At 47.0% G+C, this 25130-nt stretch overlaps 1 protein-coding gene and 1 long non-coding RNA gene across 2 annotated transcripts in view; one reads left to right on the forward strand and one right to left on the reverse strand.

The window, feature by feature from the left end:
* The window catches only part of LOC146186033 (uncharacterized), an 80463-nt gene that overhangs the window by 9161 nt on the left and 46172 nt on the right, over positions 1-25130 (reverse strand). The window lies entirely within an intron of this gene.
* On the forward strand, positions 2702-23111 carry LOC146186034 (uncharacterized). Its single transcript, XM_084605818.1, has 5 exons — positions 2702-2777; positions 5379-5523; positions 15340-15533; positions 21914-22005; positions 22881-23111. The coding sequence occupies exons 1-5, from the start codon at positions 2702-2704 to the stop codon at positions 23109-23111; spliced, it is 738 nt and encodes a 245-aa protein (XP_084461944.1).

Below are 25130 nucleotides of genomic sequence, written 5' to 3' on the forward strand. Positions count from 1 at the left end.
TTGTTATATATCTATATGCAACTAGGTGCAAATTGCAGTTCCGTTTTGAGCGTTATACGTGTATATGAAATAAGGAAGATTCAGCAGCCTTTATTAAAGTCAACGACTTAAATTATAATGTCGCTCCTGAAACATAGAAACACGATCGCAGAAGTTCGCGCTACCTCCTGCTAGGGCACGCAGCTGCCGCAAAAATGTATTTCATTCTCCTCTGTGCACCTGTTGCTCTTCCCGCTTATTCCACACTCTGGGCAGATTTTCTCCTATTAAGCTAATTACTGCTAGTGCACTAATAACATTTATGGTTTGATTTGCTTTGGTGATGACTTACTTAAATTGCGGTTGTTTAACTTCCCAATGTAACTTGGGCTGTGGGGAGTGCAACGTGGAGTGATTGGGATGATTTCGGTGGCCTGGTGTCGTTTATATTATGCACTGACATCGCACAATTAGGCGCCTTGCAGGAGGAAAGGAAGCGTGATTCCGTTTTCTCAACGGAGGATCCACCCAGCAACCCAGAAACATAAGAGCATCAATTAAAACACCCTCCTAAACTTCTTTCTCCTCACTTGTTGTTTCTCAGCGAGTTAAACAGCGATTGTTGCTGAGAGGTGGCTCTGAACACAACCTAAAAGTAACATATTCTTACTGAAGGCCGGAAATGATAACGGGGAAGATAATTGCATAGTGTAACCGTTGAGATACCATCACCTGCTGACTCTATTCATGGCTGGTTTTGCGGCTATTAAGAATCAAGAACATCACATAATGCAACCTAAAGGAGAACACATCCCAGGAAAGATGTTAGTAATTTATTTGAATGTTGGGAATTGTAAAAAAAGAAATAAAAAATTGAAGTCAGTAGATTTCAGTGTTCAAATAAGTAGTATAAATCAATTGCGCCACAGAAGCGTTGGGAATGGCGGGCGGGAGTCACACGGTGCGGTAACAACGACCCAATGCAATTAACTGCACTGAAATCGTCTAAACCTTTCCATGGCGTGTGTTACCTTTAAAGGCGATAGCCTTTCTAGGCTCATAGAATGAAATCCCGTGCGCGAAAGTTGTGCGCGAGATCTGTGTTGCGAAATCTGTCATATTCCGCGAGATTCCGCGAGACTTAGTTTTTGTCTATCATTCCTGCCATCCGCAATGCCACACTTGAACGCGCGCCAAGGAACGCCACGCGACAGGAGCGATGGTGTACCGTCGAAACTCACTTGCCGTAGAGTGTGTGCCAGATACTACGCCTTTCCTTTCCTCTAAACCAATTATAATTTTATGTAGCACTGCAACGAACACCGATAAGAACCGAACGATGAGAGGCAAATTATAGCCGAAGAAGGGTAAGCATTCGCCGTTCTCCTATCAAGACATCTAAGAGACCCTCTAATTTTATTGCGAAAGCAATACTACGCCAGGTTCGTACGCCAGGTACGCCAGGCATAGTCCGTGGCAGCAGTCATGAATGACCTTGAACAGCCGCGAAGAAGAAGAAGGAGAATGCTTTCGCTCCATATTCAGTTCAGCAGCTTTGAACCCTTCTCAGTTTTTAAGTACAGTTCAGAAAATATTTTGAGCCAAAATCACCCTTCAACTAGCTGACACTTGACCACGGAGGAGAAAAAGTAGTTTTTGAACCCTACAGTTGAGAGATCAGAATTACGCTTTCCAACCACAAAACACTCCCGCGCTGTGCATTGAACATTGTCGTCTTCAATAAGTTCGATCTGCGCCGCTCCTTCATATTTAACCTAGATAAATACACAATACACATGCGCCATCTCGCTAAAGACACGGACCGCAGCCGTACCTAGGGCGGCAGCGAGCCAAGAGCTAAGCGTCAGCACACGACCTCGACTGCGGCCAACAGCTGACTATCTTGAAAAATGGCTCAAGGGTAGATGGACGTTTACATTTTTTTTCTGATTCGCCGTTGAAGCCCTCCTATCGCAAATTCATTTTCCTTATTGGCAGGCTCTTCAGGTTAACTATTTTTTTGGTTTGCACATATAGCATTGCTAAAGCAGCGAATTATCACAAATTTCCGCACGAATGCTGGCCAGCGACCACGCGCTGTCTTTATACTTTCGCCCTGGTATACACTCATTCATTGCGCTGCTGATGGGTAAGAAGACTAGAAAAATGCGATCAGGGCATTTGGAAGGAACGTGATTAGGCTCGATGAAAAGTGAAAATGAAGAACGAAGCTAAAATGGCAATACAAAACCGCAAACACTGTTCTGTGGCAATGCTGTCCCTGGTCCAATCAGCACTCACAAAATAAAGCTGTCGATGTCATTCGTTTCGGCTCTCCAGTCACAGCTTCGGCATTTTCTCCTTACGGCCTGATTTGTGTGGTTGTCTTCTCGCTTTGTTTACTTGCACCAGAAGCCGTACACAGCCGCCCCGTCTAGGTATTAACACCGTGATCGCGTGTCTGGTTTAGCGTGCTCTCAGAGCAATTTTCCAAGAAAATAGGAACGAGTTGTGGCTAGCGGAATTTGCGTGGCGATTTAGGACGCTCTTCGTCGCCAAATGTATTCAGCTGAAGATACACACCGACCGCTTGACAATGAACGCGCGCATCTTCCTTTAGTGCGACAGTATAAAAGCTATCCACGCAGCGTGTCAACTCAGCCAAAGAAAAAACTCCGCCCCTGGTTCCCCAAGCAAGTCGAGCATTGAGCGAACGTTCGACATGGGCAAAGTAAGGGTGGCTGCGCTCGTCCTGACACTTCTGGCCTTCATGGTGGCCGCCATCTGCTCCGTTCAAGGTGAGTAACCATCGGTGGACGCTCTTGTCTTCATAGGCCTAGTTCATCCGATCTAACCAATAGTATATTTCGGTGCCGCCTAAGCAACGTGCCTTTATCTCTTGGAATTAACGGCATCTGCTTGCCAGCCGACATAGTTTGGGGTCGTCATGTTCCCACGTCTGAAGCTTGGCGGCATGCATTTTGATAATACTACTACGGACGAGTGCAAAATGAACCGAACAGTGGCGCGAGGGGACCACTCGAAGCTAGCCCAAAGAAAAATATCATAAAAAACTATCGTATTCTTTCATCATGTTGAACTGCAGTGCATGTGTGGCCTTTGTTATGCGATATGATGGTTAGTGTTGCTAATAAGGTTTATTACCAAAGTAACTCAGAATATGACGTTCGCCGTTGTGGGAGCTCCTAAAATTTAGACCACTTGGGGATCTTTAACGTGCTGCTGATATCGCACTATACACGGCCACAATTATTTTTTTGTCTTCAACGAAAAATGGCGCCACAGCGGGGATTGTACCCGCATTCTTGGGACCAACATTCGAGCGCCTTATTGATTACCCACCACGGCGGGGAATTATGCAAGATCAGCGATGTGTGAATCTTATCCGAGCACTTTTCACTGCCTTATTTGCACTCCATTTTAAGTGCGGCAACACCTATAAGCTCCATTTTTGTAATGTTCCGTCCGTCTTTTTGACTTCGCTGTATCGACGATGTTTGGGGAGAAGGCGTTCACGTCAATTTGGAATAACTCAGCACCCCAATAGACGTTTATATCACAGACATTGTACAAAGTTTGCTAAGTCTCAGACTATAACTTGTATTGAAGCTCCTACACAGAGATAGCAGCTGACATATCCCAGCTCTACACATGCTATTGCGATGGCTATGCATACCGTGCATTTTATATTCATGATAGGTCTGGAATATGTGCTTCCAACGTTCACATCTGATGACCGAAGTAAGAACCTGAACAGTAGGCCTATGGTTATTAGTGGCCCTTTATGAGATGCTTAAAGAAGCTATCTATTTTTCAAGCTAAATTTGATAGCTCTGCTTCCTGTAGCGTTTTGACCTGAAGTAATAATATAAACATTAGGCCTGACCGTTATTTGTGATCCATCGGGTAACGTTTAAAGAAGGAATCGATTTTCCAAGCGGAATTTGATAGCACTGCTTCCTGTATCGTTTTGACGTGCTACCAAAAACAACTAATACGCGAACTTCGCAACTGATTTCGGTATGTGTAAAGAGGTTCCCTCTTACATATCTTGCGTATCGGTTTTGTACAAAAGGACAGCCTGGTGTGTACCTTTAGGGGATATTCCAGTTGCACAAGCTTCTTCACATCATGTCGTTTCTTGTGCTACAAATAACTAGCTACCAGATTACGGTGGCAGTGCCCCTCCTGTAACTTCCCCATCCAAAGTCTCAATGATCCTGTGAAAAAAAAAAAGAAAGATTAGTCTTTTACTTGCTCTACTTAGCGATAGGTGCCATTCAGACTATCGTGGAATGATGCCACGCTGATGTACCCTCGTGCCTAGCTTATTACACAAGTCGTTTCAACCTCCTTGATTTCTTAATTCATAAATCTGTTTTTACACCTGAACTGCTTGAGAGACAAGAACAAAAGTGTTTTTTTTATTATTATTGTTTTTTTACGTATTGGCGAATAATTTCCTTAGCTCAGCTTATGCAAGCACAGGTACTGGATTGCACGGATTCAATGCTTGCAGCTGAAAACGACGCTGGGAATGTTACGTTAAGCGAATTGAGTATTGTCGACGAGTCCCATGTTAACAATGAGAAAGTCATCATTAATATGTTTTGCTCTAAGGCCATGTCAGCAAGCTTTCGTCTCTTTGCTACCCCATGGTATTTTTTGTATTTGTCATTGGTTAAGATGTCCGACTACTGTGCTCCGGCACATTACCCGGGCTCGATCCCGACGGCCGGCGGCTGCGTTTCTATGCAGGCGAAACGAAGAGGCGTCCGTGTGCTGTGCGATGTCAGTGCACGTTACAGATCCCCATGTGGCCGAAATTACTCAAGAGCCCCTCACTACGGCACCCCTTTCTCCCTTTCCACTTTCAATCCTACCTTCCTCCCTTCCCTTAGAGTGCGGTGCAGGTGTCCACGTTACAAGTGTGACAGATAGTGCACCTTTCCTTTCTTGTGAACCAATCATTATATTATTATTATTGTTTCTCCCCTGAAGGGTTGTGCGCGCTGAAGCATAAACAGCAAGTAACTTGAGCGGAGTATGGGATTAAACACTTTCATAATAAATCCCCTTTCTACCAAGTGGATCCCCAATATTTTTTTTTTTACTTTAGTTTTTTTTTTTTTTTTTTTTGCGTCTGCTTTACGCTTTTGTAGGTCAAAGCGCTCGTCAAGTATTATCTTGTGCTCGCCGTGTGGGTCGGCAAAGGTTTACCTTGAAATAATGGTGCAGGCGACTTTGCCTTGAGGCTTAATTTTGTGCGTATGCGCTGAGCTGCTTAATTCTTAAATATCCATTCATATACCACCCGTGGCAATGTACAGGCAATTTCTGCCCATCTTTTCTCATCTCTCTGTCCTCTACTCGCGCAGGAGACGATCTTTCTGACACCCAGAAGGAACACAAGAAACGTTTCATCCGTGCAGCAGCAACCACGCCTGCGACGAGCGAAACCGGAAACAACAACGAAAGTAGCAGCTCGGAATCCTCCGAAGAAAACCCCACAGCAAACTCGACGTCAGCAGGCAACACTTCGACAACCACCAAGGATACCAGTACTCATAAAGACCATGCATCTACAACGGAGAAGCCATAAATGTGCATGAGGGCTCCTGCCGCTGTCATCACACGCTGGTGTCGAATGCGGCAATGCGTTTAAGGAGAGCACCTACTGTTATTGAACTACCCTTCAGACTGTTTGCGTGAACAAGACGCACAGCAGTCGTATACGGCAGTCAAGCAGGAATGCATAAACGTAGCAATCAAGAGTCAACACCAGTTGATTTGTAGCAGTGATATTAGCGCAAAGTCAAGAAATAATAAAAAGCAACTTATCCCCAGCTTCCAGTATGTTAATATTGTTGGTTTAGTTCCTAAACTGAACTTCCCGGCAATCATTTCTTCGTGCCAACGTTAATGCAATATGTTTTAATTACGAAAAAAAGAAAAACCATCTTACTACTAGTGATAACTCACCTCTCACCAATAACCGGGTAAATAAAGCAAGCCCGTTTAGGTATCCTCAGAACGTCAGGGGAACAATCCTTATTTATTTTAGTGCTTCACATGACTGAAAAATATCTCTAACGACGCGATGGGAGTGGAAATGTATCAAAAACACGAAAGAGCAGTTTTTTGATTTCTTCTGGATATAAAGTGGAAGCAATCGAAGCGATTCAGAGCCTATAGTGTCAATAGGAACTGCAGCGATAAAGACGAATCAGACTTAACGAGGAACAAGAAACAAAAATTTAAACTCACAAAGCTAGGCTTGACAGCGCAGTGTGGCTAAAGCGAGCAATCCCAGCAGAGGATTCTCCTGGGAAAGCTGAAACACACAGTTAATCGAAGCTGAGGTTTAATTACAGAGCTGTCTCTCGTGGGAACGTCGGTTTCCTGCAGAGTCTCTGGAGGCACAGCTTGCACGGACAGATGGATCGCGACACAAAGCAACCTGGAAACGACACGGGAGAGATCGCTGCGCGTGTTCCTTGAGGGAAATTCATTAGCGGAGGCGACCATCGTAAAAGCCTGATTTTATGGCGCTGTCGTAAATAAAGGAAAGAAAAAAAAAGCAAAGTTTTTCCGCTCTAAGTTTTATTCCAGAACCCAGCCACAAAAAGAAAGCGGAAGCCGAACTGATACGTATATAAACGAACTTCTAAAGATCGCAGCGAAGAACGGAAAAGGCGGAAGCTGAGGGTGATATCATAAAATGATAAAATAATTCGGTTAATAACCACAATAAGAAGCAGCTGCCTGGAGTAAATAGCAACTTAAACTGCCGAGATACGGCTGCAGGATACGAAGTCTTGTCGCGAATGCTGGTCTCTTAACTGTAAGGTACCACCAATGCCAAGAAAAATCAAGATGCATGGCTTGGTTCCCAGTTGTACAGTACAGCAATAGTGACACTCATCACGTCCTAAGTTTCTCCAAAGTAAGGGCAAACTTTGGCCAGAGTCCTTCAATAATTTTGTCGCCAAAAATTTTACACAGAGAAAGGAGCAGACGCTAGGGGCCCCTTTGTCCATCTTGGGGTAACACCCTTTGATACAGGAAGAAACAACAATCTTCTCCGCGATTCTGGTTTCCTCCTCACGCGCTGCACATGGCGCAGTTTTTAGGCCACGTTCACTATGCGGACATTCGCTTGGTTGCTGTGCGCGCAGCACGCGGGAAGCTTAGTAGGTCAGGCGCTCTGGCGAGTCATAGCGCAGATGGTAAGCCGCACAGTACCAACAGACAGCCTGCCAGCCGGCAACTGCATCCTGCAGAAAACAAAAATGAATAGAACCAGAACCAGCCCCGCTCCCTTGTCTATGAGGATGGCAAGAGGAACCAGTCGTCTCTCACGAATGCGCCGATGTGATGCAGAGCGGAAATGCAAGGATCGGCGCACCGGCGGCTAAGTTCACAGAACATCGCTGCTGTCTAGATCAAAAGGCTTTATCCAGGAGCATGGGAGCAGCGCGGACAAGAGCGCTACCGCTTACCGCCACTGGATGGATGGATGGAATATAGGAGCGTCCCCTTTGAAACGGGGTGGTAGCAGTAGCTATCATGCTCATTTTTCTCCCTATATCTTAATTATTGATTTCGAATGGTTAACTAAACCATCATTCTATTTATTAAATTTTGCTCCTACATTACTAACATTATGTCACTTCTCTGCTTTTAAGCCACCAATCTTCCAGCCGTTTTTTGCTAGTTTCCACCGCCGGTTTATTCACCCTGTTTATTCACTGTCTACCGCTACTACACGCCGTCTGGCCCCAGCGTCCGCCGTCATTTGCCGGAAATGTGGCGCCATCTGTTGGCCGCAAGGTATTCTGCGCATGCGGACTAATGCTAGCGTGGTAGCGTTGGGCGATAGCACTAAGCTGCAGTGCTAAACTAAATGTATCTAATGGCGCGAATGCTGGCGCTGTACGGCACACATCGGAACAGAAAAACGTGTTCAAATATACGGGCGAATGTTGGTGGCATCTACAGAATAGTGTTATTTTAAAAGGCGACCGGGGGAAAGGTAACTAATGGCAATTTAGCGTCCATTCAGACCTTGGAGAAAGAATTTCGATGGCTACAAAGACATGTTACTCGTGCTGTGCTACATACTCCCATCGTTGAAATATATTGCTTTCATGCTCTTGGGGCATCCTGCAGTAGAAACATGCAACAGATGTAGTACATGAACGGCGCAAAAATGACTAGGGACCAGAAGAGAGAAAAGACGAGCGCTGATGTTAGCCGGCGTCCTGTGCCTGTCTTTCATTTGGTCGAGAGTGTTTTGCGCACTGTTTTTTCGTTTCGATGGAGATGGAGAGCAAGAAACGGCCCTGCGGCATACGCCTTTGTACTATGTGACGTCGGTGCGTGTTAAAGAACCACAGGTGGTTTAAATCAACCTAGAAGGCCCCATTAAGGCGTTCTTCGTAGCTCACTTGTCACCAACTGTTTTAATCCCCCAAATTAAAAAATATTTTTTATGCTAGGTTGTCTCGTCACGTGCAAAAATATCTGCTCGCGCTCGCATTCTCGATCCTTGCTCCCGCTCGATCGAGGTCTGCTTCCACGTGATTACTTACAAGTGACGTTGCGAAGATTGTGCATATATGTTTATTTATCGACAGGCTAACTTGTGCCGCTTTTTTGTATGAAAAGATATCAAATCATTGAAAAAAAAAAGCATTCTGAGTCACAGCATGGACTGAGTCCCCTATTACCGTTGCTTTATCATTTGCCGCATAGTCATTTTATATAAGCTCTCTTCATCTTTTAATAAGATCTATAATACCCATAGTAGGAAGCATAAGAAAGCGCACGCGAAAAAACAAAGGCACGTTGCCTGCCACGCCATCCTCTGTCCACATATATTGCCGTACTTGTGAGAATGATCGACGTTTTTGAAAACGTAAGCCTTTGATGCAGTCACAGAGAACAAAAAACCCCCGAAAGCTGAGTGTGCTAAAACAGCAATAGCAGGGAAGCTGACATCACCAACAATTTATGAAGCTATTCTGAAATATTACACACTAAAACGTTTAAGCGCAAAAAAAAAAAAAAAAAAAGAGAACCACACGCACAGAGGGTGAGGACACAAAACACAAGCGCTCACTGCCAACTGCTTTATCGCCGGAAGGTGGCACCTTATACGCGGCGAAAAATGCGTGAGTAGGGTGGGGAAAAAACACAAAAAGGATCGATGACGGAACCGACATAGTAGGACGCAAGCGCAGGCAAGCATGAGCATAGCACTCAAATTCAAATTGTCAATTCTTTCTTTTCATATGATCAACAGTTAGCCGCTTCCAGATAGTCAAACTTAGCTTTAGAAAAGATACGGACGGGGTACTGACGCACTCACTGCCAAGCCTCCTTATGTAGTAGGCTTCTAAACAAATCCGAAACGGCCTGTCTGAACTTTTGCCTAGAATCTTCGTCCGATCAAATCATGCCACTCATCCTTTGTGCTGACTTACGTGCGCAACTAAATGTGCGTACTTGTCATCAAGGATCTATAGCTTTATGGCGTGTTCTCCTAATCGGTCGTTGACGCAGCGGTCAGTTTGGTCGACATCGCACTTTACGCGTGGCATGGGATTATAGTAGAGCAATCCATAGGAACACTTCACAGATGGCATTTCATAATTTTTTCTACATCCTCGTTCATTGGCATTACAGATGCGCGGACACAGCTTTCCAATTTCTTGGGAGCCGAAAAAAGGACAGGCACGGCATATATGCTTGCCACGTTTTTGAGGTTGCGCGAAATTCAGTAGATGTAAGGCGCAACCTCGGGCCTAGGGGTCTTTTTTGTTCTTTTGCCGTATGTCTTTCCGTTTCCCTCCATCTTTTTCACTCTCTTTTCGCTGAATATAAGGTGTCATTTTCCGGCAATAAAGCAGTTGACAGTGAGCGCTTGTGTTGTGCGTCGTCACCCTGTCACCGTGTGGTTGTCGTTTTTTTTTTTTTGCACTATAGTTTTTTAGTATACAATATGCACCAACTCGCCCACAAAGAAGCTGTAATGAAATATTAAAATATGGTACTGTATTTCTCGACTGCATAATACTGCGGGCGCGCTTTATATGCTTGTTCAAAAATTATTCATTGATACAGCACTCTCGTATGGTTTCTTTCAATGCAGTGAGAAGATCTAGAATGGTAGACTGAGCTATATGGCAAATGCTCAAACAGCTTGCAACATGCGAAAAGCATTCGGTAAAAGATTTATGTCTGGAATGTAGCGAATTTGGGGAAGGCAATTCTCACATCGAATATCATACGGCAAGGCTAGCTATTGTGGCCGCTTATGAATTTACCAATGTCCCCCCCCAATATTTAAATCGTGGGATGCTCTCATAAGAGAGATGTAACCCCCAATACAGCTTACTCCTTACCATCTTCTACCAATACCCTGTAATATCTCACTCTGCAGAAGTTAGTAATGCGTGCCAAGTCGCAAATTGTACCCATGTAAATGTGTGTATACGACATAGCTTATAGTTCCGCGCTCTAAAACTGCTCTCAAGCGAGCGAACTCGGACACTATAGCTCCGAGAAACCATCCTTGCACACGCACGTGCACGTGCGGCACGCCGAGCCGGGGGCGCTCGCTTCATCATCTACTTCGCACAGGCGCTGCTTCTTCTTCTTCACGCGCCTGGCAAACTTCTTTCGTACCAGTGCATATCTCCACAAACATGCAACCTTGCCTCAACAGTGGCACACAGGCTCCCAGTTTCCTGCCTACCCTTTTCCTCCATCGCTGCCCATCTGACTGGCTTCCCGGGATCTCCCCCTTCAAATCTCCCTCGACACATTCGCTTCGTCTAGACCAGTCTGTGCTGTCCTTGAGGTTCGCAGACAGACAGAGTAATCGCGTCCTGGAACCAGCGCTTCGGCTGAGTTTCCTTGACATTCGCCGACAGCCATTGAGGAGTTAAACCAGAGCAGACCATATCTGACTACGCTTAACGAAGCTTTCCCTCTCTAAACGTGGTTCAGGTCTATGTGACTCTAACCTAGTTTAGTAACACAGAAAACCAAAGCATAAAAAAATCTTTCGCTTGAATGGCTGGGCTTAGCCGAGCTAAGCCGTACTAATTTTTTTATTACGTCTGAAATCCACCACGCCAAAATGCACTTAAGGGCTAATCGACTCGTCTAATCGTCCATTAGCGCAAGCTCGCAACGGCATATGTCGGATGATAGCGAAAACCAGTGTTCCAATGCCATATTAGGCAAGTTGTGCACGAAACACAGCTTTCTCGTCATGATAGAAATCGGCTATGACGGTATAAAGTCACCCTAATGCTGTCGTCACCAACAAGTACAGCGTTCAGAAACCGAATAAAAGACGACAGACGAGGACGTCTGGCTGGTTTTCCCCTCACGAGGACGTCTGGCTGGTTTTCCCCAATGTGTCATTTATTGGTCTCAGTGAGACATTACACTAAACAGAATACTAAGAGCGTTCACTGGGAAAGCTTACAGAAGCGGAGAAGTAGAGAAAAAAACTAAAAGCGCAAGAATATTACATAACCCTCGCTTCTGCAAACCAGCTTAATATTATATTTTTATTGTTTGGCGTAATGGACCCATCAGCGTCGCTCATAAACGCTTCATTAACCTCTTTCTAGGCAGACTATATGTTTTAGATCGCCGTCCCCGAGGGCGCTATGACACAACCGATGTCACTATACTACCTCACGTCATCTGAGGAGAGACAGTGCGGAACAAAAGGAGCAGTGAGCCGGCCTTTCTTGCTCGAGGACAGCATGAACCAGACCGGGAATGGGCTTTCTCCTTCTGTTCCATTAGTAATTGCGTGCGTTAGAGAGCCTGCCGCAGGCACATCAAAGAACCGAAGTCTGGCGTGTAATCGATGAGTCGCTCTCATTACTAGGCTCCTAAGAGACGTTTCAGAGAAAGCGTTTAATGAAAATCAGTGGGGTCACTGTACTATAAATATGTATATAATAATAAAGGACATAAACAGATAGCCCGTTTGAAAGCCATGATGCAAAGTAAGAACAAGCAATGACGTGCAGCTTCATACCTATGTAGCATCGTTTCAAAACAATGATCGTCTTAAACATTTTTGAGGCAGCGCTGATGATGAAAATAACATAACGAGCATCCTTTCTCGGGCGAGTAGTGGTTTTTGTATCTGCTAGAAAAAAGAAATCGCCTATCTTTGTTCGGGGCATATGACAGCCATCGTCACTCTTGTCCATAAACGAAATCAAGCACATATTTAACGTCCTTCTGAGTGTGGCATCTGATACATCTGCACTCTTTCCTGTTGATTAGATAACCTCCTCAATCCCACCCTACAAAGACAATGCATTGGTGTGAGCGCTTGACATTTTCAGTGAATTGTGTGGATGGTTTATATAGATGACTTAGTGCCGTTAAAGTTGCAGCACCGCTGAAACAAAACAACAACAAAAAAAGTTGAAAGCTGAAGCGCTAGGTCTTTGCAGGATAGCTAGTGAGGACGAACTTGCAAGTGGTATAGTCGGATACAGGAAGTTGTTTGTTTGTTTGTTTTTGAATTTGATCATGAATATTTATCGCATAAAATTCATGCAGCGTGAATAAGAATTTTCACGCCGTGTCAGTGAAGAGTTGCAAGGTTACAGACAGGACAAGTGGATGGTTGCTGAGTTTAGAATAACGGGGGTTCGCTCAGAGTTCGAAAAGCCAAATTGTGTGAACTTTTTTTTTTTTACTATAAACCCTCATAAGCAAGCGCTGCCACAACTTTTAATTGTGTCACAAAAGTGCACTTGGCAGATTTAGGTTTTGATGTATTTGCAGCAAAATTTGTCTGGCCTATCTAATGCAGACCATTTCAGTATTAGGAAATCGGGTATTCCTTAATTAACAAGGGGCGATGAATTAACATCCTCAGTGTTGATTTCGTGGATCTGTTTTTTTCCCTTCCCCATTTTATCGTAATAACTTGCATAAGGAATGACATTGCGCTGTGTTTCGTTTGAAGACTACCTGGAATTCATTCAAGCTTTAGATTCTTACCTCAGATCAACATTTATGATAGCGCATAATGTACTTTATGTCCAGGAGAAAGGAGTCTGTATAGCCATGGGAGGGGCTATTATCTTGAGTAATAATTTTCTGCCGTGCTCCAACCACAGTGTTGAGCCTAATATGAAAGACCTCGCCCTAGGTATAGTAGAGTGCTACTACATGTTTGCTATGCCTGCTTTCAAGGCTGGAACCATGAGCGAGGTATTGAAAGTGTTTACGAAGCGAGGCATGGGATTAAAGGTCACTATTGAAGTGTCACAAGAAGGGTTTATGCATTTTCTTGATCCACGTATCGACGTGCGGCCACACCACGTGTCCTGGGCATGTCCTGATCTTCACACCTGGGCATTCGAGCATGCTGAAGGGGGTGTTGTCGTTACGGGCTTGAGGTCCGCGCTCACCATAAGATGGGATTTGCCTTCCCTCTTCAGAGTGAAATGTTAGCAGCAGTAGCCTATTCACAAGGGGTCGTTGCTTCTGTAAGCTAAAGTTTGCTTAAAAGCCTAAAACAGAGCAATGTTAAGGCACCGGGTAGGAGAGTCGATAGGACAGAAGCCTCTTATCATTCCGAACCTACATATGTTGCCTCATGGTCTGAAGGCGTGAGTGCGAGGTGCAGAATAGATGTGATTTTTTCGCAACCAAAAACGTTTCGGAGGGTCTGTCCTAACCTGAAGCAGAGGATGGAAACAAATCCTCCAGCACGATCTATCGAGTGTAGTATTCCACTCCAAGACAGGTTATATATGCCTTGCAAGATAGTTTTAAAGTAGCCAACAGTCTAAGAGTCCAAGGCAAACGTATGGGAATATTATTATTATTTTCTTTAGTGTTTTGTAGTTGATTCTGAACAGAAGTACTCCTGTGATGATTTTAGGGAGAAAGCATATAAATGCAAAGCGGAAGGAAAAACAACGCGTTCTTTTTCCTTCCGTCTTCCATTTTTATTTTTTCTACGTAGCCCTCAACTACTGCTCTTCTTTTTCTGTTTGCACTTTCATTCCCATCTTCGTCCCTTCCCTTACGGCGTGGTTGAGGTGTCCGCAGAATAACTGTGGCAGATACTGAGCCTTTAATTTCCTGTGAACCAATTATTATTATTAAAAACCTCGGCCCCACCGCGGTACCGCAGCAATTGAGATGCAAGATTACTGTTCCGGAGTACCAGGGTTCGATCCCGATGCCGGCGGTTGCGTTTCGATGAAGGCAAAACGTAGAAGCGTCCGTGTGCTGTGCGATGTCAGTGCACGTTAAAGATCCCCAGATTGGTGGAGACCTGCACTATGGCACCTCTCTCTATTTTCGCTTGCACTGCCATCTTCCCCCTTCCCTTGCAGCGATTATTATTATTATTATTATTATTATTATTATTATTATTATTATTATTATTATTATTATTATTATTATTATTATTATTATTATTATTATTATTATTATTATTATTATTATTATTATTATTATTATTATTCCTAAATCTCGAAATCCAAAGCGGGGCTAAAAGCGCTATTACGCCTACTCCTAAGGCGAAACTTAAGCGTCCTCCTCATTTATTTTTTATTTGTTTTTAGTAGTGTGTGGCACAGCTCTTTTATTACCTGATTTCCAGTTTTAGCAATTCAGTCATTCCTAAGGCTAGATCTGATAGTCCCATATTTATCCGCCGTTATTATGCCATTTCAACAGACACGAGCACAATTTCGGCCTTAAATGTTAAATAGAGTTCGCAGAAAATCTTGCAGCCGTACGTCGGAAAGTTCTAGCTCGAGGCGTCTTTATCGCGTATAGCCATTCCCCGAAAACTGCAGCAACGGAAGTGCCGGGTGGCGTCACAACAAAAAGGAAGTCAATAAACATATATCTATTACGCTCTTTACAGTAAGTAATTTCAATTTAAAAAACGATTTTATTAATATGAAATTTCAATTTCTGTACTGCGCTTCATGCTTGAAAAAAAAAAAACGTAAGGTTGCGTTATATTTTTGAGTGACGCACCCGGCACTTCCGTTGCTGTAGTTTTCGGGGAACGGCAATACGCGAGCTATTTGGCCTAGGAGAGAAAAAAATATGATACGGACAAATTAATCAGGCTAGGTGGAATTAGGCCACATGGGTGCATGCCAAGTACTGTGGGGCATCAACTAGCACTTACGCTGATGACTGCCCCCTTTTTAACAATTCGGTAAAACTAAGATGAGGTATATTATTTACATGGACTCAGACACAAAGAAAGAAAATGTTTTTGTACACTCTTGGTGAACATTGCTTTCGGCGAAGACGACGAGGAAGGAGCAGGCAACCTCCATGGAGGCAGACTCCGGCGGCTAGCCGCGGCCTCTATGCACCGGGCGGCGCCCTGGCCCCGGGCTCCTATTCGCCGCTAGACGCCGCCGACCGCGAGCTGTTCACGCCCTGGGTCGTGGTCATCGTGGTCACTGTCTTCCTCATTGGATTTTCGCGCCACGCTGACGGTCAGTCACCTGAAAAATGCCCGTGCGCCGAATATGCGGCCATTTGCATGCAGTCTTACTAATCTATCCAACGCAAATTAGTTCGTAGTCTACACACTCCAGGCAACATAGCAGTAGCTATTCTTCCCATGCCTAACACATAGCGCCTTGCTCACACGTGACACCTCTGCGGTAGTAGAATAACGCTAAGAGATTTCCGTCAAGCCCTCCCCCAACGACTGGGTACATGTGGTAGCGTGGTAACCTCAAGCACGGAAAAGAGGATCCGATGGTTTGGTCGCCCGCCTAGGCGACGGGAGACAGGTGGTTCGAATCCCACTGCCAGGTACCCAAGCAGTGAAAAATGTGTACAGGCTTACCCCGACCTAACAGCCGGGTTTATCAAGCGAAGTGCCTGGTAGGAGGCTCTGGATATGCGGCTAAGGCCTATGGGCCACCGAGACGGCGCAGAGAAAGGGCTACATAATGGGCATCTGCTTCACGAGGCATAGCTGTCCGATGGAACGAATCGCTGGTCCACCGGCGCAACATTTTTGGCGCATGACCCCTTTTTCAAACGCTCCACCCCAAAGAGCAGAGCACCAGCCCGTAGGAAAGCTTGTAACCATTGAAAATCGGTGGGCGCCCGGCGGTAGCAGGGATCGAACCTGGTACTTCCCGAATGCGAGGCGGGGCCACCGATTCGGTTTCCTTTGCTTGAGGTTAGCTAATCATTTCTTGCTATTGCGCTCCGATGGCTCCTCCTGCCCACCACCAGCACGTGCTGCGCCAGCATCTTGCCTACCGCTCAGCATCTAGCTCAGACTGCTCTTCATTTTCGCCCACATCATCTAAAAAAAGTTTGTGACTAATACAGGCGAATTTACTCATGCAGACAACGCCGAATATTCTATGATAAATTATAAATGAATAAATTGGGCGCTCTACAGTTGGGAGCTCATGCTATCTATTTTACGCCAGCAAGCCATTTATATCGGTTGAGCGTACGCTTTACAGGCTACCTGTTGTCGGTAACAGAAAATGTAAAGCTGAGGCAGTGAAGCAAAAGCTGTGTTGAGAAGATTCATAACTAGAGCGCAAAAAAAAAAAATTTACAATGGCTTAGCTTGGTTAAGTCTGGTAATTGCGAAAGCAATAGCTATGGCTACGCCTAGGTTCAGCTAGTGGTGTAGCTGGTTGTGGTGCTTATGGTTATTCTTATGGTTATGCAGTGATGCACTCTGGCCACGGCATATGGTCCAACTATTGTTTATTGCAGCGGTAGAACAGCCCGAATGCAAGGGAATTAAAGATTGCGCTATCACATACAATGAGATCACAGAATCTTACAAATTAGATCGAAAAGTATACCCTCCCCCAGATCGGTCTCTCACTAACAATGAAGCATGCATCTGGAGGCGATTACAAGCCGATAACTACATCTGCCCTGTCTGGGTTTTCTTAACACAGACCGGGGAGGAAGAAGATTCTAAGTGTAAAAATTTCGCCCAAAAAGGCACGCTAGACCATATAATATGGCAATGCGCCGATTCCCCAGGCGCCGGCATTAACATTGATAGTAGAGAAGCCTGGGAGGTTTGGCTGCGGAGCGGAGATCCCACCGTTCAGCGGCACGCGACCCGCCTGGCGGCTGAGGCCGTGAAGAGTGCTTGTAGCCTCACCTGACCTCAGCCTGCGGAGCCCTCCTGACACGCTCCCCGGCCTGTGTGCCGGGGGCGGGAGATGAGGGGCTCCTTTTCGGTGGAAATAAAGTTTTCATTCATTCATTCCCTCACAGAGGGAGTGGGAGTTAGGCCGCGTCTGGTAGCTACCGCCTCGCGAGTTGACGGCGCGAGTTGGGGCCTGTTGTGCCTGGCCAAAGCCGCCCAGAAATTCAGCCGGAAGCCAAACTTCTTCGGCTAACGCCTCCTTCACAAAATACGGATACTTCTCTGCAAAGCACCAGTACACTGGAGGCGAGCCGTGCCAAAGGGAAAGAAGCGACGTGTTTCAACATGAGCTGAGCATCCAGACAGCACGGCGCCGTGGCCCTGACGGTGAACCCCTTCTCGCCCCGCGGCATATTTGAAGCGAGAGCGCAGCAAGCTCTCCCATTGGCCCTGCGAAAGTGCTGCCGTCGGATTGGATCATTTTGAGCGTCAACGGTTCTCGGCGACGGAGCCTCAAGTGCTTCCGTTCGAGACTCCGAGTGTGAGTTCGTCACTAGCGTCCATCGGGAGCAGTTCGCCCCCTGACAGTGCAGACGCGGCGGAATCTCCCCGGCCGTCGCTGCGCGAGAACAGTCGCGTATGGCTATGTTAGCCCCAGAACCGAACTCCTTGTTTAAATGCCTGTAAATAGTGTATAAAGCTTTTTCTTCATCTCACCAGCGCCGACTCGGATTCATCGCTACCGCCCAGGGAGCTGACAGCCCTCGTTCACGAAACGGGTGACGAGCGCTGCGTCACCAACTCCTTGGCACAACCCTGTTGACGGTGGGCTACTGTGTGATAACCCCACTGGCACAACATTGGATGGCAGCTGCGGGATTGACCGGCGTCAGGCACATCGGCGTGGTGAGTACCTGAAGTTTCCCTTAAACGCCAGACTTCTCTAACACACAGGGTAGCTTAGAGAAAGGCTGAGCGTAGCATGTTAACCTTGCGTGTTTCAAGCCTACAGGAAGTGTTTTGAAAACCAGGGGATGCTGAGAGGGGAATCAGTGTGAGAAAGGCTTGCGCATCTCTTGCTAGGAGCGAGATAGCGAACGTATAGTACACTATTCTAAAAAGGCAAACAACAAGAGGCCGGTAAAAGATGGAGAGTTACAAGGTCAAAGAACTTCTCCAAATTTGTGAGGAGTTGGGCATCGATTTGGGCTCAACAAAAAGAAAAAAGGAAATGCTTGAGATCATGCAGGCAGAAGACGTGACGGTTGAGGAAGCCGCAGAGGCCTGGGATGATATTTAAGAGAGAAAGGGGAAGGAGGAAGCCAAAAGGCTAGAACTCCAAAAGCGTGTAAAGCTAGAACGCCAAAACCGCGATGAACGTCGCGAGAAAGAGGATCGTGAACGTAGGGAACGTCACGAGAAAGAGGACGCCCGCGTAAGGCAACTGATGCAGCTGGAGATTTCAGCGCATAGAATGAGCGTGGAAAAGATTAAAGCTTTTAATGCCATTCAATGTAACGGTTCAATACCGCGAGACTGTCCACCACCGTTCCTCATCGCCGAGGATATGGCAGAGTACTGGAAGATTTCGAGCGTGTCTGCAAAAGTAAGCGCTTCGAGCGAGATACTTGGGCACAAAAATTGGTAGCTATTTTCTCCGCTGAGGCGTCGGAAGAAATCAAGCGCGTGATAGACGTTGACTTGAAAAGCTACGATTACCTGAAAGAGTCTTTGCTGAAAAGACATTGTCTGTCACCAATGGAACTTAGGGACAGGTATCAGCGAGAGAAAAACTGTACGAAAACGTTCTTCGATTTGGCGTATCAGTTGAAAGCCGATATAACCGAATGGCTAGACAGTCAGGAAGTCTCGGAGCAAATTGTACTTGCACCAGAGAATGAGACAGCATGGGGAAGCGGCCGAGCAACGCGATAGCAGCAGCGAGTCGATCGAGCCTCGAACAGAAGTTTCTAGGGTTACCTTGGTCGAACCACTGGCAGCTGAGACGGTTGGAGCCGACTCCATCGGCGAGAAATCCGAAGTGACACCGTCCTGCACGCATTCCCACGTAGCTGTAAGCACTCCACCAATCGAGAGTGAGGAACTGGCAGTAAATCAACCGCCTGACAACTCAGAAGCAGAAGTTGTAAACTGTGACGGAAATGTAGTCAGGCTAGGAGACGACAAATTGGCAATTTCCGAAGTCAGAGTCGACGTAGATCATGACACACAGAAAAACGAAGTTGCGCTCATGGAAATTGCGCAGCTCACAAGTGTTGAACAGCTAAGGCAAACCCATGACACGGACGCTGTCGAGAGCCACACTTGTAAAGTCGAAAGCGAGCGACTAGATAGGAGCCATGAATCTTCCTGTCCGGACGTGCTCCGAGCATGGACCTCACGCGATCCGAAGCGCCGCAGCTGTCAGACGAACGTGATCGCGCCGTTAGCGCTGAGCGATGCGGCACACCGGCAGATCAGTGTAACTTTAGAGGCGAGCCTGCCGAAGATATGCCTAGCTCGGGGGTAGGCGTGAGCGAGCCTTGTCCTTGTTCGGACGCGACTGGCAGTGAGTCATGCGCTGCTGGCAGCGATGTAGGCACGGCAACGCACTCCGACGATGTCGGCGCCATACTAGCTCCGGTTACCGGCAGCTTGAAAGAGCTGGCACCAAAAGAGAGAAAGCAAAAATTAAAGTGCTGCCGCCGAAAAGAGCGGAAAGGCAGGTGCATGAAAGAATGCTCTCATCGAAAGGTCAGAAAACGCAAACGATCGCGAAAGGAAAAGAAGCGGCGATCCCAGCGGCACAAATGCACCCGCGCTGAGAAAATGCGCGATTGGTGCGCCAAGCTTAAGGAACGAGACAGATCGTTCAGCAAAGCGAGTAACTTGCGCTCGTCTGTTCTTTCACACACGAAGTCGAAAGAAAGGTCTCGTAGAGAAATGGACAGCCGAAGCTGTAGCGGAGGGAGGAGAGGCAAACCGCCCGAATACTGCTACGCATTCTGCCGCTTGCGGAAGAGAGCAGCACAGGGCGAACTCGGATGCATTGAGCCATGCATTCGAGACGTAGCTACCTTCGACGAGCGTTTCGTCACTAACGGTAACTTTGTAGGCAGATCGGGGCAAAATTGAATGACCTCCTTGCTTCCTCAGTTGTGGTTTACGGTCTAAGTGATTTCAAGGAGACTTCTTTCCATTACTGATTAATAATTTTCCTTGCTATTTAATGAATCATTAATGTGCAAAATTGTTGTTTGAACCTTGTGCACTGCATCCTATACACTTGTCTCTTGTTGTAGTGGGAGCAAAAAGGGGACAACAATTTAGCTAATTGAATTTGAAATTTTGCCTCTGTCTGGTGTTTGACGGGTGACCGAGGGTACTTGCTTGTGTTGGGTGTTGCCTGTTGTCGGTCGGTTTCGCAAGCCGCAGAACAGTCTACCGTTACCAGTGGCGAGTGGCAAGGGCATCGGAGCGACCCGAGCGAAGTTGATCGGCGTGCCCCGGCAACAAGGCTGTCGGCAGAGATCCTGACCTGGCGAGTGGAACCCGAGGCACGTGAGGCTACCTGGCGCCCGGACACTGGACGCGAGCTTGGAGGAACCTGGCGAACGAGCGCGCCCGGCATCCGAGCCACATGCGAGCAGCTCGTCTTCCCGGCGCATTGTCTGATGGCGGGGGTGCTGTTGTGCCTGGCCAAAGCCGCCCAGAAATTCAGCCGGAAGCCAAACTTCTTCGGCTAACGCCTCCTTCACAAAATGCGGATACTTCTCTGCAAAGCACCAGTACACTGGAGGCGAGCCGTGCCAAAGGGAGAGAAGCGACGTGTTTCAACATGAGCTGAGCATCCAGACAGCACGGCGCCGTGGCCCTGACGGTGAACCCCTTCTCGCCCCGCGGCATATTTGAAGTGAGAGCGCAGCAAGCTCTCCCATTGGCCCTGCGAAAGTGCTGCAGTCGGATTGGACCATTTTGAGTGTCAACGGTCCTCGGCGACGGAGTCGCAAGTGCTTCCGTTCGAGACTCCGAGTGTGAGTTCGTCACTAGCGTCCATCGGGAGCAGTTCGCCCCCTGACAGTGCAGACGCGGCGGAATCTCCCCGGCCGTCGCTGAGCGAGAACAGTCGCGTATGGCTATGTTAGCTTTCGGCCCCAGAACCGAACTCCTTGTTTAAATGCTTGTAAATAGTGTATAAAGATTTTTCTTCATCTCACCATCGCCGACTCGGATTCATCGCTACCGCCCAGGGAGCTGACAGCCCTCGTTCACGAAACGGGTGACGAGCGCTGCGTTACCAACTCCTTGGCACAACCGTGTTGACGGTGGGCTACTGTGCGATAACCCCACTGGCACAACAGGCCCCTCTTTTCGCGCAGCTGTGCTTGGCGGCGCGCCAAAGGTCACGCTAAAGGTCAATGGTAGCTACCGCCTCGCTACGCGAAGGGCTGAAAAGTGATAGTAATGCTTTCGCAATAAAAGACCGGACAAAGATGGAGGAGGGACACAACTGTGGGGTGTCCCTCCTTCATCTTTGTCCCGTTTTTCGAGCTGTAGTTACGGATCATCGTAAACACCAACTCGCCCAAACTGCTTTTGTGTTCAGAACGTGAAGAAATTTTATGCCAAAACTGAACCTTAAATGAACGCTGGCGTGAAACGAGACGATATTATGTCACACACATGGCAGATTTCGGTGTCAGTGAGGCTAAGAAGTCTTCCTTCGTGCAGTGCTGTTCGAAGACATGGGCCTGGAGGCCTATTACGCCGACGAAGAGCTCTACAACACCAGGAATCCCGAAGCGTCAAGGAAATCAGCAAAGGTCCGTGGAGATCCGTGCTGAGCGACATGCAGATCCAGACTTTTGCGCTCTGGCAGAGGCATAGTGCAGAGCTGCACTAGGGGTACGGCTTTGAACCCCCCCCCCCCTCTCCTGGGCGCACTGAGGTTGTTCATTACAGCGCACAGTTAACCACATTGCCGTGTTCGACCCCAAGAGAGTACGACAGGAAACTGACATCGGTACAATGCGCCACTATAAGTCGCTGTGAAGGTCTGAGGCGTTTTTGTTTTCGCCCTATGTCTGTAATTAAATATGCATTAACTAAGAACTGTCGACTTTCAGATACGTGTAGGACTGCCATCATCGAGCACGCAAATGTTTGCAAATGCTTTCAATTCTTTGCACTGCTCACGTCAGAATCGTGAACAGATAATCTTCATTAAACAAATAAACGGTAGTCCTGAGCGACGATATGGTTTTCAAATTTTATTTGCTTTTCAGATGTTTCCCCACGTTCGCAAACTAGAAAAAACACGGTATAAAAATAGCTTCACATATTCGAAAACATTCCGTCACTGGATAAGAAATGCGGACTTCCTTTTACAACCATATTCTTTCTAACGCGGCATGAGCATCGTCCTAGAAACAAATAGCGAACGTAATATTGTTAACGGTGTCCCCTGCTGATAAATAAGCATGAAGCGACGAAGGGCAAGAGATTCTGCGCTGTCGATGGTTCAGGTCGCAGCCTTTTACAAGTGTCGTGTGCTCGTGGTTATGACGCAAGAAACTCGGCAGCCCTCTAAACTCGAAGATTTAACCGAATTTAACCTGGATTCTTTCAAGCCCATTGTCAGATGTGCAAATTATTTGCTCCACTTCGTATCCATTCCATCTCCCGGTAATTGTCGCAGCGCATGTCGACAAGGCGGAGCTCGGACGGAGGACCCGACGTGGAGGATACTGGTCCCGCTCTCCGTCCGCCGTCCTCGTCTCGGAGCGGTCGCCGCGCCAATAGGACCGGGGGCGACCACCATCACCGACGACGCGCCTCGCTCAGCCAGCACGCTGTCCGCAGCATCGCCAATCGACACAAGCCTAAAATCGAACCCAGGCCGCCAGATGCACCCGACAGACAAACCTAAACGCAACCTTGCCGTGGAGAACTATTTGTTGAAGTAGCGTTAAAAGTGAAGGTCCTGTGACCAAATTAAATGCCATCCCAAGCGCAGCGGTAACCGCGTGCTTTATGCATAGTCTGCGTTTCACTTTTTACATGTAGTTGCGAATTTGACCTATTTTCGGCCCCTCCACAAAGCAGAGCATAGTCACCTGCTAGTAAGTAGCGCCATCCAGCTGTGAAAAATTTCATAATAGAGTACCTCGATGCGCGCGCCATCTAGCATAGCGGGAAGGGAGTGCGCGCATCCAGGCACCCTATTTCACATGAACGGCTAGCGCCACGATTATTAACAGTCCAATAATCGCAGAGATGCAATGCAGTCACAGATTCAGTCACAGTTCTTTCGCCTCAGCAACAGTTCCTACCTACATTTCACAAACGCTTAACCTGTGTTCCAGTTTTTTGTTTCGGACTCGATACAAATATGAGCCCACTGTCAAAGCACGCTTGTAGTGAAATAAAGTTCGGAGCATATTAGGCTTAGCAGCAGCGCGTGCGAATAAATTCAGCTCTTAACTAGGCTATTTCAGTACGACTGTAAGGTCTTTCACGCGATCTCCAGTAGGCCGTCATTGTACCCGCCACTGCTTCGGTGGTGGACGACGGCTGTTGTTGCGGCGCACGTCTTACAATCCCCTCTTTTTCTTTCTCCTCTATTTTTCTCCTCTGCCCGCACGAGGCAGCGGAGGTGTCCCGCCGGGGTTGTGCAGTGGTAAGACGCCCGACTACTGTGCCGGAGTACCTGGGTTCGGACCCGACCACGGCGTCTGCGTTTCGATGGAGGCGAAACGAAGAGACATCCGTGTGATGTGCGATGTCAGCGCACGTTAAAGATCCCCAGGTGGTCGAAGTTAATCCGAAGCCCTCTACTACGTATCCTCTTTATCTCTTTCCACTTTCACTCCCATCTTCCTCCCTTCCCTTTCGGCGCGGTTGAGGTGTCCACAGAAAACAAGTGAGATAGTTACCGCGCCTTTCCCTTCCTATAACAATCAGTATAACAATCAGTCAGGCAGCGGAGGTGGCTCGGCTACAGAGCCAGTAGCAGGCCCGTGCATTTTATTTTCCTTCTTCCTACAGCCACAACAATAACAATATGGCGGCACTGTATGACTTCGGAAACACCGCAGCTACAGCACAGTTTCGCTATATTTGCTAGCATAGAAAGCATCACGCTTCCTCGGCGGTATGGCGAAATCCCTTAGCTTAGATGCCACACCACTACCTATACTGGCTACCCGCCCCACACAATCCTATAGTACCCGCTGCGGAGGCTATGTGTAGGTCGCCCGACTGCTGAGCCTACAGGCTCGTGGATTTCAACCACCATGGCGCTATTCGATGAAAGCTAAATGCAAAGCGCCGGTATAATATGCGATTTCCGTACGCGTTAATGATGCAGTTATCTAGAACCCTTCGCTGTGGCGTCTCTGGCATAAGTTACTCAGTTCCCGTGGGCTATACAGTGAGTACCTCGTGCTAGACGTCGTAATAGTAGAAGATGTTGTAAATCTTAGCCTGTCATTTCCAGAAATTCTAAGATTGTGGCAGCGACGTTATTTTGCGCATGCGTGATATGACGTTATATGCATGCGAATATACCTATGTAGACTAGTTAAATTGACGCTGATATAGTGGTTGATCACATAATGGCTATGGTCTACGTTCGCGTGCAACAAAAAGAAGGCGGAGAAAGTACCAGTCGAAAATATGGCGCTTGTATCGTATTCCAGCCAGTCAAACACAAAGCAATACAGTACTAGCTGTGGTTCAAAACACTCGTACCCTCCACTATGACACCTTTTTCTCTCTTTCCACTTTCACTCCCACCGTCCTCCTCACGGCGTCGTTCAGGTGTCCACAAAAGTGTGGCAGATACTTCGCTTTTCTTTTCCCGTAAATCAATTATTATTATCATTGCTTCAGACACCTGGTTGAAGGCCAAGCGGAAAGGAGTAAACCGCAGAGTTCGTTTCATTGA

The sequence above is a fragment of the Amblyomma maculatum genome, chromosome 6 (assembly GCF_055883805.1).
Source record: "Amblyomma maculatum isolate TAMU_Amacu chromosome 6, ASM5588380v1, whole genome shotgun sequence".
NCBI lineage: Eukaryota > Metazoa > Arthropoda > Arachnida > Ixodida > Ixodidae > Amblyomma > Amblyomma maculatum.

What these genes read in the sequence shown, in the direction of transcription:
- LOC146186034 (XM_084605818.1), top strand. Translation starts at nt 2,702, where the DNA reads ATGGGCAAAGTAAGGGTGGCTGCGCTCGTCCTGACACTTCTGGCCTTC. An exon ending in AACCCCACAGCAAACTCGAC is followed by an intron (nt 5,524 to 15,339) that starts GTCAGCAGGCAA and finishes CTTTCGGCGAAG; the next exon opens with ACGACGAGGAAGGAGCAGGC. An exon ending in CGTCAAGGAAATCAGCAAAG is followed by an intron (nt 22,006 to 22,880) that starts GTCCGTGGAGAT and finishes TAATTGTCGCAG; the next exon opens with CGCATGTCGACAAGGCGGAG.